Source organism: Oncorhynchus tshawytscha, linkage group LG24, assembly GCF_018296145.1.
Source record: "Oncorhynchus tshawytscha isolate Ot180627B linkage group LG24, Otsh_v2.0, whole genome shotgun sequence".
Taxonomy (NCBI): Eukaryota; Metazoa; Chordata; class Actinopteri; order Salmoniformes; family Salmonidae; genus Oncorhynchus; species Oncorhynchus tshawytscha.
In genome coordinates, this window is record NC_056452.1 from 3,205,740 (window position 1) to 3,225,576 (window position 19,837).

The following is a 19,837-nucleotide window of genomic DNA, read 5'->3' on the forward strand; positions in this document are numbered from 1 at the left end:
GGCTTTACTCAAAGCCAATGGCATGTCATTAGTAACGATTGAAAAAAATAAGGGGCCTAGACAGCTGCCCCGGGGAATTCCTGATTCTACCTGGATTATGTTGGAGGGGCTTCCATTTGAGTGATAATGCCTGAGAAGCCAGTGTTCGGAGGATATATTGGCATGAGTGTTAGCAGCAAACCATGCCAAGATATCCTCAAAACACCGGCTTCGAGGGTATTATCACTTTTATACAACGGGTTACCAACACATTCAAATAATGATTGACATTTTCATTAACGTTATTTCAATACATTTATTCATACTATTTCATCCTTTCACAAGATATAGTCCCAACACAAATCTAGGGTTGCTACCCAAACCGGCTGGTCGATTGTTCTATTGGTTTGGTTGCTAGAGACTCGACCCAGTCGTTGTCTTTTTGTTCTGTATCTATGGACGCAACCCAGTCATTCGTTCTAAATGTTCCATTGCCATACTGGCTGGCAATGTTCTTATCCCTTTCTTGCTAGCTAGCCAACTACGGCTAACTTACAGTCACGTCAAACAGTGTATTCAGAATCACACCAAAGTAGCTGCATTTGCTTAAGCTGTTTTCTAGAGACATTTATTTGGATACGTCCATAACAAGGAGCTAATAAGACATGATTTCACATGGCATAGAAAATGTGCACTCTCGTCAGGACACTGTTGCTCAGAAGAGCTAGCCAACAAACAGCTAGCACAATCACTTCAAACTCAAGCTGGAAAGACTACAAACTAGCTGCACTTAGTTTCATTTTTACTTTATTTCAATTGAGAAAAAATAAGAAACCCACACACTGCTCTTGATCGTATCACTGCTCTTTAATAAGCTTTATGTATCGGCTTCAAGGACTTCGTCAGAGCTTTTGTGCTCACTATTTGAGAGACCGGGATACTAACAAATACCCACCAACAAACTTTATTCTAGAGCTGGCTGAATATGTTTTGACGTACAACTATTTCAGGTTTGATGATGATGAATACAAACGAATGGAACATCGATGGGCTCCACATTCGAACCGAGCTATGCTAACCTTTATGTGGGTCTTTTTGAAGAACGTTTGGTTAACAATGAAAACGATAAATCCATTTTTGAATAAAGTCCTGAAGTGGTATCGATATATATCGACAACATTTTTTTCCATATGGGGAGGAATGGGAGAAGAGTTGTCAGACTTTACGGCATTACTCAATGACATTGACCCCAATCTAAAATTCACTATTGAATGTGATACTCATTACTTCTATGTGGATTGAGAAATCAAATGGAACCTTGTTTACAACTCTGTATAGAAAAGGGACAGACAGAAATAGTATATTACAGGGGGACAGCTTCCACCCTGAGAAATTAAAAAGAGGACTTCCAAGAAGCCAGTTTTTCAGATAGTCCTCTGTGGGAGTGGCATATATGGCACAATCTAGAAAAAGCAACGGAGATGCGCAATAGCTTTCTAAGAAGAAGCTACTCTCCACAATGTGTGGATGAAGCTCTTCATTTGGCATTGGGGAAAACATGAGATGAAATGCTACAAAAAAATAAGCACTAAAGCTAAAGAACACTAATATTCACCACCACATATGTTGATTTTGCTCAAAGTGGGAGATGCTGACAAGAGGCACTGGCATGTTTTACCATCAGACCCAGCTTTGCCAGCTGAATTTAAGAATCCACCACTTATTGTATATAGAACAGGTCACAATTTCCGCGATAAATTGGTCCATGCCAACTGCCAGCCACAAAATAAACATTTACACCCTCTTTGGAATGGTAGCTATAAATGCAGAGGTTGCGCACAGTGAAACAATATCATGAAGTGTGAATATTTCTGCCACCCACACAGGAAAAAGGTTCCAAATAAATTACATCATTATGTGCTCCACCACCCATTACATCTACATGATTAAATGTCCATGTGGGCTGTGTTATGTAGGTAAAACCTCTCATTCTCTCAAGCAGAGATTTAGTGAACATAAATTCAATCAGGAGAAACGACAGTCACAGTACAATTTAATGGCCAAAAGAGATTTCTACCTCTAGATTTTGTGACATAGAGAAAGTTAAGATATCAGACATGGGAGATGATATTAATAATACTCTGAGCAAAAGAGAATGTTTTGGTATTTTCACCCTCCAGACATTATTTCCTAAAGGTCTTAATGATGAAATGCTGATGTATGTTATAAATGTGAACATTAATTAATGGCCCATTTCAGATTACGCTGACTTTTTTCTTGCGCTGTACCCAGTGATTTATGAAAACCTGCATGGTGGGTCGATGCCCTCATCGTGGTTTTACAAACGTGTTTAATACCTTGTGTACACACTTTATTTGAATATTTCTGAAATGCACATTGTTATATTCGGTAACACTATTTTTCCTCGACTCCAACCCCATTCGATGCATGGAACGGATATGGGTGGAGCTATGTCTTCATGCGAGGGCGAACACATTTTTCTCAAATAGTGAGCACAAAAGCTCTGATGAAGGCCCTGAGGCCTATGCGTAAAGTTGATCAAAAGCAGTGTGCGAGTTTCTTATTTTTTCTCATCTTATTCAACTGTTACTATGCACCTGCAATAAAGATTGCTCAGATGCGCGAGTGCCTTTTGAAGACCTTTTTTTCAGTTGACATTCCTTTGTATGTATATCCATAAAAACATGGAACACAGAGGGTTTGAACCAATCAGCATTCAGGATTAGACCCACCCGTTGTATAATAAAGAAAACCATCTGTGTTCTGTTAGACAGGTAAATCTTTATCCACAATATAGCAGGGGGTGTAAAGCCATAACACATACGTTTTTCCATTAGCAGCTATGATCAGTGATGTCAAAAGCCGCACTGAAGTCTAACAAAACAGCTCCAACAATCTTTTTATCATCAATTTCTCTCAGCCAATTGCCGTGCTTGTTGAATGTCCTTCCCTACATAAGTGTGCTGAAAGTCTATCAATTTGTTTACAGTGAAATAGCATTGCATCTGGACAAACATACTTTTTTCCAAACGTTTACTAAGGGTTGGTAACAGGCTGATTGGTCTGCTATTTGAGCCAGTAAAGGAGGCTTTACTATTCTGTGGAATTACTTTCCAGGCCTGAGAGCACACTTTCTAATAGGCTTAGATTGAAGATATGGCCAATAGGAGTGGCACTGTCGTCCTCTATTATCCTCAGGAATTTTCCATCCAAGTTGTCAGACCCCGGTGGTTTGTCATTGTTGATAGACCAAAACAATAATTCAAATAATAAACTTAGGTTTTCCTAGATATGGCTACTATATTGTGATCACTACATCCTATGGATTTTGATACTGCTTTAAAGCAAATTTCTGCAGCATTAGTAAAGATGTCATCAATAAATGTTGACGATTTCATTCCTGTGCTGTTTGTAACTACCCTGGTAGGTTGACTGATAACCTGAACAAGGTTGCAGGCACTGGTTCAAGTTTGAAGCATTTTCTAAATGTATTTTTTAGTGGGTAGATCAGCTTTAATACTGAAGATAAATTGTAGCTTCCATCAATGTAACCGTCTGCATCATTTCCAATCCCCCATATATATTGTGTGTGTACGTATGCACACAGTACCAGTCAAAAGTTTGGACACCTTCTCATTCAAGGGTTTTTCTTTATTTTTACTATTTTATACATTCTAGAATAATAGTGAAGACATCAAAACTTTGAAAAAGCACATGAAATCATGTAGTAACCAAAAAAAGTGTTAAACAAATCAAAATATATTTTAGATTCTTCAAAGTAGTCACCCTTGCCTTGATAACAGCTTTACACACACTTGGCATTCTCTCAAACAGCTTCATGAGGTAGTCACCTGGAATGTTTTTTTCAACAGGCTTAAAGGAGTTCCCACATATGCTGAGCACTTGTTGGCTACTTTTCCTTCACTCTGCAGTCCAATTCATGCCAAACCATCTCAATTGGGTTGATGCCGGGTGATTGTGGAGACCAGGTCATCTGATGCAACACTATATCACTCTCCTTCTTGGTCAAATAGCCCTTACACAGCCTGGAGGTGTGTTTTGGGCCATTGTCCTGTTGGAAAAACAAATGATAGTCCCACTAAATGCAAACCAGATGGGATTGGTTATTGTTGCAGAATGCTGTGGTAGCCATGCTGGTTGTGTGCCTTGAATTCTAAATAAATCTGTGTCACCAGCAAAGCAGCATCACACCACCTCCTCCATGCTTAATGGTGGGAACTACACATGCAGAGATCATCCGTTCACCTACTCTGAGTCTCAAAGACAAGGCAGTTGGAACCAAATATCTCAAATTTGGACTCAGATTTCCACCAGTCTAATGTCCATTGCTTGTGTTTCTTGGTCCAAACAAGTCTCTTCTTATTATTGATGTTGTTTAGTAGTGGTTTCTTTGCAGCAATTTGACCATGAAGGCCTGATTCACACGGTCTCCTCTGAACAGTAGATGTTGAGATGTCTGTTATTTGAACTCTGTGAAACATTTATTTGGGCTGCAATCTGAGGTGCAGTTAATTGACCATTTCTGAGGCTGGTAACTCTAATGAACTGCAGCAGAGTTCATTAGAGTTACATGAGAGCCAGTTTTATCATAGCGCTTGATGGTTTTTGCGACTGCACTTGAAGAAACTTTCAAAGTTCTTAATGTTCCGTATTGACTGAACTTCATGTCTTAAAGTAATGATCGAATGCCGAACTTGTTAAGGATAGGGGGCAGTATTTTCACTTTGGATGAATTGCATGCCCATAGTGAACTGCATCCTACTCTGTCCTAGATTGCTAATATATGCATATTATTATTACTATTGGATAGAAAACACTCTGAAGTTTCTAAAACTGTTCAAATTATGTCTGTGAGTATAACAGAACTCATAGGGCAGGCAATCTTCCAAACAAGAAGTTACATTCTGAATGTGGGTCAACTTTGATGTCATCGCCCCCTCCTTTCCCAACAAGATATGGATCTGGTAGCATTTCCTACGCCTTCCACTAGATGTCCGCATTCAGTAGAACGTGGAATGGAGCATCTGGTGTGAACTTTGACCGAATGGGAGGGGAAATAGTCACTGTCCCGACAGAATGCAATTTCCCTGTGGCGCATTTCTCTGTGGGTGCCACCGTCGTTCCATTTGGCTGCAGCTGAAAACATATGATCCGGTTGGAACGTTATTGGATATATATGAAAATAACATCCGGAAGATTGATTCTCTACTGGACCAGCGTCAGCATTTGGGCACGTGAGCTGAAAGTGATAGCAAATGCAGCTAATTGGACACTAGTATTGGACATTATGGAACAAAACAACGATTTATTGTGGAACTAGGACTCCTTGCACTGCATTCTGATGAAAGAGCATCAAAGGTAAGGGAATATTTATGATGTAATTTCGTATTTGTTGACTCCAACATGGCGGAGAAATACTTTTACGTCTGAGCGCTGTCTCAGATTATTGCATGGTAGGCTTTTTCCATAACGTTTTTAAAAAATCTGACACAGCAGTTGCATTAAGAACCAGTGTATCTTTAATTATATGTAGAACATGTATCTTAGGTCAAAGTTTATGATGAATATTTCTGTTATCTGGCGTAGCTTTCTATAATTCCTCTGGATATTTTGGAGGCATTTCTGAACATGGCGTCAATGTAAACCGAGATTTGTGGATATAAATATGCATATTATCGAACAAAACATAAATGTATTGTGTAACATGTCATATGAGTGTCATCTGATGAAGATTTTCAAAAGGTTAGTGATTCATTTTATCTCTAATCTTGCTTTTGTGACTACCTTTGCCTGGAAAAAATGGCTGCGTTTTTCCTTTGATTTGGTGGTGGTCTAACATAAATATATGTTGTGTTTTCGCTGTAAAACATTTTAAAAATCGGACATGATGGGTAGATGAACAAGATGTTTATCTTTCATTTTAGGTGTTGGACTTGTTAATGTGTGAAAGTTAAATATTTCTAAAGAATATTTTTGAATTCCCTGCGCCACCTTTTCAGCTGAATGGGGGGGTGGAGTTCCCTTCAGGGATCGCCTTGCCATAACAGGATTTATCTTTGCTTATTTGAGCTTTTCCATAATATGGACTTGGTCTATCTTCTGTATACCACCCCTACCTTGTCACAACACAACTGATTGGCTCAAACGCATTAAGGAAAGAAAGAATTTCCACAAATACATTTAACAAGGCACACCTGTTAATTGAAATGCATTCCAGGTTACTACCTTATGAAGCTGGTTGAGAGAACGCCAGGAGTGTGCAAAGCTGTCATCAAGGCAAAGGGTGGCTACTTTGAAGAATCTGAAATATAAAATATATTTTGATTTGTTTAACACTTTCCTGCTTACTACATGATTCCGTATGTGTCATTTCATAGTTTGCTGTTTTCACTACTATTCTACAATGTAGAAAATAGTACAAATAAATAAAAACATTTGACTGGTACTGTATACATATATACATGCATAGACAGACAGACAGAGTGCAATCAGAAAGTATTCAGACCCCTTGACATTTTCCACATTTTATTACGTTACAGTCTTATTCTAACATTGATAACATTTATTTTTTTCTTCATCAATCTACATACATTACCGCATAATGATGAGCCAAAAACAGGTTTATAGAAATGTTTGCAAATGTATTAAAAACGGAAATATCACATTTACATACGTTTTCAGACCCTTTACTCAGTACTTTGTTGATGCACCTTTGGCCACAATTACAGCCTCGAGTCTTTTTAGGTATGACGCTACAATCTTGGTACACCTGTATTTGGTGAGTTTCTCACATTCTTCTCTGCAGATGCTCTGTCAGGTTGGATGGGGAGCGTCGCTGCACAGCTATTTTCAGGTCTCTCCAGAGATGTTTGATCGGGTTCAAGTCCGCCTCTGGCTGGGCCTCTCAAGGACATTCAGAGATATGTCCCGAAGCCACTCCTGGGTTGTCTTGGCTGTGTGCTTAGGGTTGTTGTCTTGTTAGAAGGTGAACCTTCGAACTCAGTCTGAAGTCATGAGCGCGCTGGAGCAGGTTTTCGTCAAGGATCTCTGTATTTTGCTCCGTTCATCTTTTCCTCGATCCTGACTAGTCTCCCAGTCCCTGATGCTCAAGTACAACCCCACAGCATGATGCTGCCACCACCATGCTTCACATTAGGGATAGTGCCAGGTTTCCTCCAGATGCCACTCGTGGCATTTATCAGACCAGAGAATTGTTTCTCATCGTCTGAGAGTCTTTAGGTTCCTTTTGGCAAACTCCAAGCGGGCTGCCGTGGCTTTTACTGACGAGTGGCTTCCATCTGGCCACTCTACCATAAAAGCCTGATTGGTGGAGTGCTGCAGAGATGGTTGTCCTTCTGGAAGGTTCTACCATCTCCACAGAGGAACTCTGAAGCTCTGTCAGAGTGACCATCGGGTTCTTGGTCACCTCCCTGACGAAGGACCTTCTCCCCCGATTGCTCAGTTTGGTGGCTCCAAACTTTGATGAGCATGGAAATTACGTAAACCATATCCCATGGCCGTCTCTGTCACCAGATCCCAACCAAATTGAACACTTATGGGAGATTCTTGAGCAGCGCCTAAGAGCGTTTTCCATCAACAAAACACAAAATTATGGAATTTCACTTGGAAGAATGGTGTCGAATTCTTCCCCCAAAAATATGTCATTCTGCACCCCGAACAAGGCAGTTAACCCACAGTTCCCCGGTAGGCCGTCATTGTAAATAAGAATTTGTTCTTCACTGTTAAATCAAGGTTAAATATTTGTTGAAAAATAGAATCTGTACCAAGGCGCATTGAAGTTGTTCTGGCTCGTGGTGGCCCAACGCCCTATTAAGACACTTTGTGTTGGTGTTTCCTTCGTTTTGGCAGTTACCTGTATGTCAGTGTACCTTTTTTAATGTTAACATTCTAAATGCATGTGTTTATATAATGTGTTGTATGCATGTCTGTTGATTACTGGTATGTACAGTGGGGGAAAAAGTATTTAGTCAGCCACCAATTGTGCAAGTTCTCTTAAAAAGATGAGAGGCCTGTAATTTTCATCATTCTTCAACTATGACAGACAAAATGAGGTTAAAAAAAATCCAGAAAATCACATTGTAGGATTTTTTATGAATTTATTTGCAAATTATGGTGGAAAATAAGTATTTGGTCACCTACAAACAAGCAAGATTTCTGGCTCTCACAGACCTGTAACTTCTTCTTTAAGAGGCTCCTCTGTCCTCCACTCGTTACCTGTATTAATGGCACCTGTTTGAACTTGTTATCAGTATAAAAGACACCTGTCCATAACCTCAAACAGTCACACTCCAAACTCCACTATGGCCAAGACCAAAGAGCTGTCAAAGGACACCAGAAACAAAATTGTAGACCTGCACCAGGCTGGGAAGACTGAATCTGCAATAGGTAAGCAGCTTGGTTTGAATAAATGTTTATTTATTTAACCAGGCAAGTCACTTAAGAACAAATTCTTATTTTCAATGACAGCCTAGGAACCGTGGGTTAACTGCCTGTTCAGGGGCAGAACGACAGATTTGTACCTTGTCAGCTCGGGGATTTGAACTTGCAACCTTTCGGTTACTAGTCCAACACTCTAACCACTAGGCTACCCTGCTACCCTATGGGAGCAATTATTAGGAAATGGAAGACATACAAGACCACTGATAATCTCCCTCGATCTGGGGCTCCACGCAAGATCACACCATGTGGGGTCAAAATGATCACAAGAACGGTGAGCAAAAATCTCAGAACCACACGGGGGGACCTAGTGAATGACCTGTAGAGAGCTGGGACCAAAGTAACAAAGCCTACCATCAGTAACACACTACGCCGCCAGGGACTCAAATCCTGCAGTGCCAGACGTGTCCCCCTGCTTAAGCCAGTACATGTCCAGGCCCGTCTGAAGTTTGCTAGAGAGCATTTGGATGATCCAGAAGAAGATTGGGAGAATGTCATATGGTCAGATGAAACCAAAATATTACTTTTTGGTAAAAACTCAACTCGTCGTGTTTGGAGGACAAAGAATCCTGAGTTGCATCCAAAGAACGCCATACCTACTGTGAAGCATTGGGGTGGAAACATCATGCTTTAGGGCTGTTTTTCTGCAAAGGGACCAGGATGACTGATCCGTGTAAAGGAAAGAATGAATGGGGCCATGTATCGTGAGATTGAGTGAAAACCTCCTTCCATCAGCAAGGGCATTGAAGATGAAACATGGTTGGGTATTTCAGCATGACAATGATCCCAAACACACCTCCCTGGCAACGAAGAAGTGGCTTCGTAAGAAGCATTTCAAGGTCCTGGAGTGGCCTAGCCAGTCTCCAGATCTCAACCCCATAGAAAATCTTTGGAGGGAGTTGAAAGTCCGTGTTGCCCAGCAACAGCCCCAAAACATCACTGCTCTAGAGGAGATCTGCATGGAGGAATGGGCCAAAATACCAGCAACAGTGTGTGAAAACCTTGTGAAGACTTACAGTAAAGGTTTGACCTCTGTCATTGCCAACAAATGGTATTTAACAAAGTATTGAGATAAGTATTTGGTCAATAACAAAAGTTTATTTTCCACCATAATTTGCAAATAAATTCATTAAAAATCCTACAATGTGATGTTCTGGATTTTTTTTCTCATTTTCTCTGTCATAGTTGAAGTGTATCTATGATAAATTACAGGCCTCTCATCTTTTTAAGTGGGAGAACTTGCACAATTGGTGGCTGACTAAATACTTTTTTGCCCCACTGTATTTATCTCAATGTATTTATGTAATCATGCACGTATGCATTTAGTGTATGTGCCAGTATGTACAGTTGAAGTCGGAAGTTTACATACACCTTAGCCAAATATATTTAAACTCATTTTTTCACAATTCCTGACATTTAATATCCTAACATAAAAATTCCCTGTCTTAGGTCAGTTAGAATCACCACTTTAAGAATGTGAAATGTCAGAATAATAGTAGAGTGATTTATTTCAGCTTTTATTTCTTTCGTCACATTTCCAGTGGGTCAGAAGTTCACATACACTCAATTAATATTTGGTAGCATTGCCTTTGAAATGTATCTTGGGTCAAATGCTTTGGGGAGCCTTCCACAAGCTTCCTACTAAGGTGGGTGAATTTTGGCCCATTCCTCCTGACAGAGCTGGTGTAACTGAATCAGGTTTATAGGCCTCCTTGCTCACACACGCTTTTTCAGTTTTGCCCACAAATGTTCTATAGGATTGAGGTCAGGGCTTTGTGATGGCCACTCCAATACCTTGACTTTGTTGTCCTTAAACCATTTTGCCACAACTTTGGAAGTATGCTTGGGGTCATTGTCGATTTGGAAGACCCATTTGCGACCAAACTTTAACTTCCTGACTGATGTCTTGAGATGTTTTCTTTAATATATCCACATTATTTTCCTGCCTCATGATGCCACCTATTTTGTGAAGTGCACCAGTCCCTCCTGCAGCAAAGCACCCCCACAACATGATGCTGCCACCCACGTGCTTCACGGTTGGGATGGTGATCTTTGGCTTGCAAGCCTCCCCCTTTTCCTCCAAACATAACGATGTTCATCATGGCCAAACAGTTCTATTTTTGTTTCATCAGACAGAGGACATTTCTACAAAAAGTACGATTTTTGTCCCCATGTCTGTTTTTTTTAATGGCGGTTTTGGAGCAGTGGCTTCTTCCTTGCTGATCGGCCTCTCAGGTTATGTCGATATAGGACTCGTTTTACTGTGGATATAGATACTTTGTACCTGTTTCCTCCAGCATCTTCACATGGTCTTTTGCTGTTGTTCTGGGATTGATTTGCACATTTTGTACCAAAATACGTTCATCTCTAGACGGAACGCGTCTCCTTCCTGAGCGGTATGGCGGCTCCGTGGTCCCATGGTGTTTGTACAGATGAATGTGGTACCTTCAGTCATTTGGAAATTGTTCCCAAGGATGAACCAGACTTGGAGGTCTACAATTGTTTTTTCTGAGGTCTTGGCTGATTTTCTTTTGATTTTCCCATGATGTCAAGCAAAGAGGCACTGAGTTTGAAGGTAGGCCTTGAAATACATCCACAGGTACACCTCCAATTGACTCAAATGATGTCAGTTAGCGTATCAGAAGCTTCTAAAGCCATGACATCATTTTCTGGAATTTTCCAAGCTGTTTAAAGGCACAGTCTTCTCGGTGTATGTAAACTTCTGACCCACTGGAATTGTTATACAGTGAATTATAAGTGAAATAATCTGTCTGTAAACAATTGTTGGAAAAATTACTTGTGTCTTGCACAAAGTAGATGTCCTAACCGACTTGCCAGAACTATAGTTTGTTCACATGAAATTTGTGGAGTGGTTGAAAAACAAGTTTTATTGACTCCAACCTAAGTATATGTAAAATTCCGACTTCAACTGTATGTTAATTATTAGATATTTCCTTTGTCTGTTTCTTTCAGATATTTTTTTCACGTACAAGAAAATGCATTGTGACTATGCTATATTCTGCATCTATACACTTAGAGTGCAAAACATTAAGAACACTTGCTCTTTCCATGACATATATTGACCAGGTGAAACCTATGAATCTTTTATTTATGTCACTTGTTAAATCCACTTCAGTCAGTGTAGATGAAGGGGACGAGACAGGTTAAAGAAGGATTTCTAAGCCTTGAGACAATTGCAACATGGATTGTGTACTTGTGCCATTCAGAGGGTGAATGGGCAAGACAAAATATTCAAGTGCCTTTGAACGGGATATGGCAGTAGGTGCCAGGCGCACCGGTTTGTGTCAAAACACTGCTGGGTTTTTCACACTCAAGTTTCCCATGTCTACCACCCAAAGGACATCCAGCCACCTTGATCATCCCCGTGGAGAGCTTTCAACACCTTGTGGAGTCCATGCCCCGATCAACTTGAGTCTGTTCTGCAACTTAATATTAGGAAAGTGTTCCTAATATCAACTTGAGTCTGTTCTGCAACTTAATATTAGGAAAGTGTTCCTAATGTTTGGTATACTCATTGTATGTACAGTGTTTTTTTCCCTCTATCTACTGTATGTATTTATGCATGTACTGTATGTCTGTATTCTATGGGTTTGCATTTTGTGCTCTCTGAACTTTGTCTCAATCGCGCTCAGGAAATGGTGGGATCGCCAACGCACCTGGACCTGATGTTGGCAAGTCAGTTGGTAAATACGGTGAGTGCCATACATTTCTCTAAATCACTGAGAATCTGTCAATCTGAATTATATCACTATTATTTTCTAATATATTCATTGCACTGCTTACACAAACAGGAAATGGTGGTCTACCCTATGGATCTCAGACTCTTGGATTGGGTGCCGAATCCAAATCCTCTGGAAAATACGGTAAATTTATAAAATGTATTTAATGAAGCCCTTTTTACATCAGGAGTTGTTACAAATTGCTTTAAAGATAACCAGCCCAAAACATCAAGCAATGCAGAGGTTCTAGCCTCCCTAGAAGGCTGGAACCTAGGTAGAAACCTAGAGAGGAACCAGGCTCCAAGAGGTGTCCAGTTCTCTTCTGTCTGTAAGGGCAGGGGGTCAATCTGTTGAACCAGTAGGGCTAGTTTTTCTTAAAGGTTTTTAATCCAGGACTAGGCTTAATCGGTGTTAAGGAAACAAATGATTTAATTCTGTTTCAGGCGGGCTAGGCACTGGAATGGGAGGGGATCCTGCACCTGGAAAATATGGTGAGCTACCTAATTTCTATCTGAAAAGGACCTCTATAATCCAGACAGACCTATGCAATATCTGAAATGTAATAATAATGGATGTTTTCATGCATGGTATAGGCCTAGTAAATAAAAAAGGTAATTTCTTAAAGTTCCAATGCAGCAGTTTCTCAATATCAAATAATTTGTGTAACAATTAAGCACCTTATTGTGATTGTTTTCTATTAAAGTGGTCAACAAGAAACAAAAATAGCTTCTTAGCAAAGAGTAATTTCTAGAAGAATTTTGCTAAGGGATGGATGATCGAAATTTACAGAATTGATACCTGATGGAAAATAGGGGAGGGTCATGCTTTTTTAATTTCAGTCAAGGGGAGGGTTTAGAGTTTTTTTTCCTAAAATCTAGTCCAGGTTAGGGTCCTGTCATCCATTACAAATAACATTTCAATATTTCTCTGTTTTAGAATGAGTTGCTTACTTGGATATATATCGAAGTATGCCCAATGCCGCCCTTCATCTCTGATTCTCTGCTGGGCGCGCAATATCAAGTGCGCCTATAGCCTATTTAATGTGGTCTCAATCAAATGGTCCATAGCCTATAGCCTATAAGTCCTGATGATGTCACCAGGCAGGCCAAAACTCCATTTCACCAAAAGAGGCTGAAATTTCAGCCGGTCTTTTCAAACAGCTCTTACACTAAAAGAGCTGTATTATTCCAACTTCATAGTGTTTTTGACTGCACTGGGCCTTTAATAACGTGAAATGGATGCAACAAATAATTCATTTCAGACAACTTGGATCTACAAAATGCTGTTGATTGATGCTAGTTACAAGTCCTTTCCTCCAATGGTGTAATGCAATAAAATCTGTCTCACCCTAGGATACGGTGCACCCTATGATGGGAAACGTCTTGGCCTAGGGGGTGATCCTGGGAAATCAGCTGGCAAGTATGGTAAATGCCTCTTTCACTTCTCCTTTGTCAGTCAGGTTGCGTCCCTAAATTGACAAAGCACAGGCCTGCCCTTCCGTGCTCCCCCCAAAACATTTGTTTTTACAGTTGAATAAAATTACCTTTACTCAAAATGCATTATATTATCATTAATATACTGCTACAAGAACACATCACCCACACCAGTATCTACAGCAGGTATTTTGTGAATGCTTCTCTGTCTGTTCTGTTTGTAATGCATCAGTGCAGCAATTTTTCACCACCATCCAACCACATCAAACCAGACCAGAGCTACACGCTCTCACCATTCAAACACTCTTCTTACCAGTTCATTGCCAACGCTGTGGCCTATTTTATGCTCAGCAAGAAAGAGCAAGCTGCTTATCACCTTGAATATTAGTTTTAGTTTTTTAAAGCTCAAAATAAGTGACCAAAACTACATTGCTATTCCTGGGCATTGAGCTAGGCTACTCGTAGGCCTACAAGAGCTATTATAAATAGAAAGAGGAGAGGTGAAGAGAGAGAGGCCAGTGGATCTGATGTCATCTGGAGATTCAGGAATTATTCAAGATGGGAACAGTGAAGACAGCGAGATTTAGAAATTAGGATCTGTCATTCGTAGGCCTACGCTGCCATACTCTTCTGTTTTTGTTGCCTACAGTGCATTCGGAAGGTATTCAGACCCCTTGACTTTTTCCACATTTTTCTACGCGGTTCCCTCATTTCAGTGCCTCTCCGCCTTCCCCCCCACCCTCTTTCTCTCCCTTCCTCCCTCCTATTCGTGCAGGCTATGGAGAGATGCCATACGAGCCTCAGCCTCTTGGACTTGGCCCCGATTCTGGTAAATCGAATGGAAAATATGGTATGGCTGTCTTTGGCTTTTACCTCATGTTCTTTCTCTGCTTTCTTTACAATATACATTTCTTTACGTATGTATGCATTGCACTGGTGTTTATGTACCATGCTGTCTGCTGTTACGGTCGAGCATCAGGTTTAAAGATCAAATATAGAAGTTTATGTTTTTCTAAGCATACTGCACGTATGTATTGTGCTGTTCTTTATTTTTGTGCTATTCTGAACGCCGCCATTGTCTAAGCAAGAGGTGTGCTAATAGTGTATGCCCAATCAAACATACTTTGCTGGGGGTTTTTACAGGACAGGGTGGGTTGCCATACGAGCCTCACCCTCTTGGGCTTGGTCCAGATGCTGGAAAATCTGCAGGCAAATATGGTGAGACTCAGCAAACCTGGGGTGTATTAATAGTTTTAAAAAACTTAGCAAAACATTTTGCACGTTTTGCAACGGAAAATGTTTTGCAACGAAAACAAGAGTTTCTACTTGACAAATTCATGTAGGTCCCTCTTCGTCTCGTTTGCCTCCATTTGATTCCATTTTGTTCCTAGTGAATGCACCCTCCATCTTTCTGCCGTCTGACATGTCTATTTTCTCTGTGGTTGCCCTGTTAGGGGGCGGTGCACCAGAATCCTATGCACCAGAACCTCTTGGCCTTGGTGGTGAAGGACAGAAATCTGCTGGGAAATATGGTGAGACTTTTGTCGTATTTCACGTTGCTATTGTTTTTTTCATTATTGTTCATTCTGTCATCTCTTCCTACCCATCTTAAAGCTACTCGCTGTAAAAGAGCTGCAATTTCTTTGTGAATCAAATACTTGACCAGTACTCTAGTCCTCACCTGTCCTGGCTTTTCTCCACAGGTAACCTTGGACCATACGAGCCACAGACCCTTGGATCAGTCACTGATGGCAAATCCACCGGACAATACGGTAGATTTACATCTCTTCTTTAAAGCCACACTTTCAAATTGTGTATAGGCTCAATGAAAGGGTGACCATTTGCCTCTTGCTCTATGAAATTAATCAATAAGTGCTACATTGTCTGAACCCCCTTTTAATCTCATCTGCTCTCTTTTCTCTGTCATTAGAAAATCCTATGCCTTATGAGCCTTTGCCCCTCGAATCAGAGACTGTCGGAAAGTCATACGGTAATGGTATGAGTGTAGTGGTGAATGGTAGACATTTGTTTTTGCTCAAAGTTACAGTAGTCTGTTCCCAGATCTGTTTGTGCTGTCTTGTCAACTCTGTCACTCATTGACATGTTTGGCAATGATAACAACCATAGGAGTTTGCTATAGACCTACAGCACAAAATAATGTTGGACCAGCCTAACACAACTAACACAACACCTCATGCATCTCCCAGTAGATCTGCCGCTTTCAAGGAGCGGGACACTAATCCTGCCGCTTTTAAGAAGTCGCGCTATGCCCTCGGATGAACCATCAAACAAGCAAAGCGTCAATACAGGATTAAGATTGAATCCCTACTACACCGGCTCTGACACTCGTCGGATGTGGCAGGGCTTGAAAACCATTACGGACTACAAAGGGAAACCCAGACACGAGCTGCCCAATGACACAAGCCTACCAGACGAGCGAAATGCCTTTTATGCTCGCTTCGAGGCAAGCAACACTGAAGCATGCACGAGAGCACCAGCTGTTCTGGATGACTGTGTGATGACGCTCTCGGTAGCCGATGTGAGCAAGACCTTTAAACAGGTCAACATTCACAAAGCCGCAGGGCCAGATGGATTACCAGGACGTGTACTCAAAGCATGCCTGGACCAACTGGCAAGTGTCTTCACTGACATTTTCAACCTCTCCCTGACTGAGTCTGTAATACCTACATGTTTTAAGCAGACCACCATAGTTCCTGTGCCCAAGGAAGCGAAGGTAACCTGCCTAAATGATTACCGCCCCGTAGCAATCACGTCGGTAGCCATGAAGTGCTTTGAGAGGGTGGTCATGGAACACAACAGCATCCTCCCGGATACCCTAGACCCAATCCAATTCACGTACCGGCCCAACAGATCCACAGATGACGCAATCCCACTCCACACTGCCCTTTCCCACCTAGACAAAACGAACACATATGAGAGAATTTTGTTCATTGACTACAGCTCAGCGCTCAACACCATAGTGCCCACGAAGCTCATCACTAAGCTAAGGACCCTGGAACAGTGGTAGGCCTGATCACCGACAACGATGAGACAGCCTTTAGGGAAGAGGTCAGAGAACTGGCAGTGTGGTGCCAGGACAACATCCTCTCCCTAAACGTGATCAAGACAAAGGAGTTGATTGTGGACTACAGGAAAAGACGGGCCGAACAGGCCCCCATTAACATCGGGTCGGGTCAAGAGTGGAGCGGGTCAAGAGTTAAGTTCCTTGGTGTTCACATCACCAACGAACTATCATGGTCCAAACACACCAAGACAGTCATTAAGAGGGCACGACAAAACCTTTTCCCCCTCAGAAGACTGAAAAGATTTGTCATGGGTCTCCAGATCCTCAAAGTTCTACAGCTGGACCAGTGAGAGCATCCTGACTGGTTGCATCACTGCCTGTTATGGCAACTGCTTGGCCTCCGACCGAAGGCACTACAGAGCCACCCTAGTCATAGGCTGTTCTCAATGCTACCACATGGCAAGCGGTACCGGAGCGCCAAATCTAGGACCAAAAGGCTCCTTATTAACAGCTTCTACCCCCAAGCCTGCTGAACAATTAACTATTACATTGACATCTCCCCACCCCCTCCATTTGTTTTGTACACTGCTGCTACTCACAGTTTATTATCTATACATAGTCACTTCACCCCTACCTACCTGTACAAATTACCTCAACTAACCTGTACCCCTCGACACTGACTCGGTACCTGTACCCCCTGTATATAGCCTCGTTATTGTGTTACGTTTAAAAAATATAATTTTCTTAACTCTTGTTAAACTGCGCTATTGGTTAAGGGCTTGTAAGTAAGCATTTCACGGTAAGGTCTACACTTGTTGAATTCGGCGCATGTGACAAAGTTTGATTTGATTTAATCTCCCCTTCTCAGAGAGATTAGGAGAAATAGCACCAGCACAACCTACTAGACTTGAAGAAGAGGGAAAATCTACTGACAAATATGGTATGAATTGTCTGGACATACAATGACTTAATTTCTATTGTTTTTTTTCTGTGTTTGTCTGGACATGCATCAAAGTGAATTTATATGATTTGTTTTCTGTCTCCCAATGTATTTATTTAATCCCAATGTACTCTTTACATTTCAGGCAATGGGGGATATATAAATGGACAAGTTCAGCCAGAAGGTAACGAAAGCACCCAGTTGTCTAGTTACTACACTTGCAAATCATGTAAAATAGTAATACAACTTCAATAATCTCAACTTTCATTTGTCTATGCTCATACATTACAGAAACATAATTATATTTACATCAGTAGTTCCAAACCCAGTATTAGGTGTCTGCTATAGCAACAACGTCCTTGTACACGACATGACCAAAAGTATGTGGACACCTGCTTGTCGAACATCTCATTCCAAAATCATGGGCATTAATATGGAGTTGGTCCCCCCTTTGCTGCTATAACAGCTTCCATTCTTCTGGGAAGGCTTTCCACTAGATCAGGTATTCCCAAACTGGGGTACACGCAATGCCATTGCCAAATAAAAATGTGATGCATTTTTAAAATGCATACAAACATAGTTTTTTCTTCACATTTTCAAACAGTCCATTTAGTAAGGCCCGTGTCCATAGAGACACATACCAGCTCTACTGGTAGTACTGCTACTACCAGCAGTACTACACCTGTCGACAACACAAGTTCTGCTTCCACGAGCACCATCAAAGAGGTGCAAGTGTGATGAGAACTACATTGATTTGGGGTTCACTTATATTGGGAGTAGTGCCTTTCCTCAGCCAATGTGTTATATGTGCAAAAGTATTATCTCACAACTCGATGAAACCTTCACTCGTACCAGAAATTTATAGAAACAAAAAATGCCAATTTGAAAGATATGCCACATTTAGTTTTTTTGAGCGAGAATTAAGGTGACTTTCAAGTAGTAAGGCATGTATAAAAGCAACAGATACATTAATAAGAAGGGCCTAGAAGCGTCTTATATGGTGAGCTACCGAGTGACGAGGTCAGGCAAGCCCCATACTATTGTGGTGGACTTAATTCTTCCTGCTGCCACGGATATGGATGGGACAATGCTGGGGGAAAAGGCCAAAAAAACTACACAGACAATGTCTCCATCAAACAACACTGTTTCACGACGCATCAGTGACATGGCAGGAGATGTTTTGAAACAATAACTGCTTCGTATACACGCCAGTGAATTCTATGCGTTACAGCTGGATGAGTCAACAGAAGTGGCGGGCCTGGCACAGCTCCTGGTATATGTCCGTTATGTTTATGGGGGGGTCAATTAAGGAAGACATCCTCTTCTGCAAACCACTGGAAACCAGAATAACAGGAGAGGATATTTGTAAAGTACTGAACAGCTTTGTGACATCAAATGGACATTGGTGGTCAAGATGTGTTGGTATCTGTACTGATGGCACAAAAGCAGTGAGACATAGTGGAGTGGTAACGAGCGTGCAAGCAGTTGCTTCCAACGCCACTTGGGTACACTGCAGCATGCACAAGAGGCTCTTACTGCCAAGGGAATGCCTGACAGCTTGCAAGACGTTTTGGACACTCTTGTGAAAATGGTTAACTTTGTTATGTTAAAAGCAAGGCCCTTTAACTCAATGTGTATTTTCTGTACTATGCAATGTGATGGGCTGCGACCATGTAACACTTTTACAACATACAGAAGTGCGCTGGTTTTCAAGGGGCAAAGTATTATTATTTATTTTTTAATTGAGAGACTAGCTTAAAGTTCTCTTTACTGACCAAAATGTTAACTTGTCCGACCGCTTGCATGATGACGAGTTTCTCACACATGTCCTACAGTGGCTTGCGAAAGTATTCACCCCCATTGGCATTTTTCCTATTTTGTTGCCTTACAACCTGGAATTAATATAGATTTTTTTTTTTGGGGGGTGGGGGGTTGTATCATTTAATTTGCACAACATGCCTACCACTTTGAAGATGACAAATAAAAACTTTGAGAGTGCATAACTATTCACCCCCCCAAAGTCAATACTTTGTAGAGCCACCTTTTGTAGCAATTACAGCTGCAAGTCTCTTGGGGTATGTCTCTATAAGCTTGGCACATCTAGTCACTGGGATTTTTGCCCATTATTCAAGGCAAAACTGCTCCTGCTCCTTCAAGTTGGATTGGTTCTGCTGGTGTACAGCAAACCTGAAGTCATACCACAGATTCTCAATTGGATTGA

General features: G+C 41.2%; 1 protein-coding gene across 9 annotated transcripts in view; it reads left to right on the forward strand.

The window, feature by feature from the left end:
• Window positions 1-19,837, forward strand: part of cmn (calymmin) — a 74,599-nt gene that overhangs the window by 42,473 nt on the left and 12,289 nt on the right. For 7 of the 9 annotated variants that reach the window (XM_042305171.1, XM_042305170.1, XM_042305177.1 and 4 more), the window contains 11 exons: window positions 12,132-12,191; window positions 12,291-12,362; window positions 12,662-12,709; window positions 13,571-13,642; window positions 14,427-14,501; window positions 14,795-14,869; window positions 15,106-15,183; window positions 15,355-15,423; window positions 15,582-15,647; window positions 17,545-17,616; window positions 17,762-17,800. In XM_042305171.1, coding sequence (XP_042161105.1) covers window positions 12,132-12,191; window positions 12,291-12,362; window positions 12,662-12,709; window positions 13,571-13,642; window positions 14,427-14,501; window positions 14,795-14,869; window positions 15,106-15,183; window positions 15,355-15,423; window positions 15,582-15,647; window positions 17,545-17,616; window positions 17,762-17,800 — 726 coding nt within the window. The remainder of the gene's footprint in view (window positions 1-12,131; window positions 12,192-12,290; window positions 12,363-12,661; window positions 12,710-13,570; window positions 13,643-14,426; window positions 14,502-14,794; window positions 14,870-15,105; window positions 15,184-15,354; window positions 15,424-15,581; window positions 15,648-17,544; window positions 17,617-17,761; window positions 17,801-19,837) is intronic. The other 2 variants (XM_042305172.1, XM_042305174.1) reach the window with 2 other exon arrangements.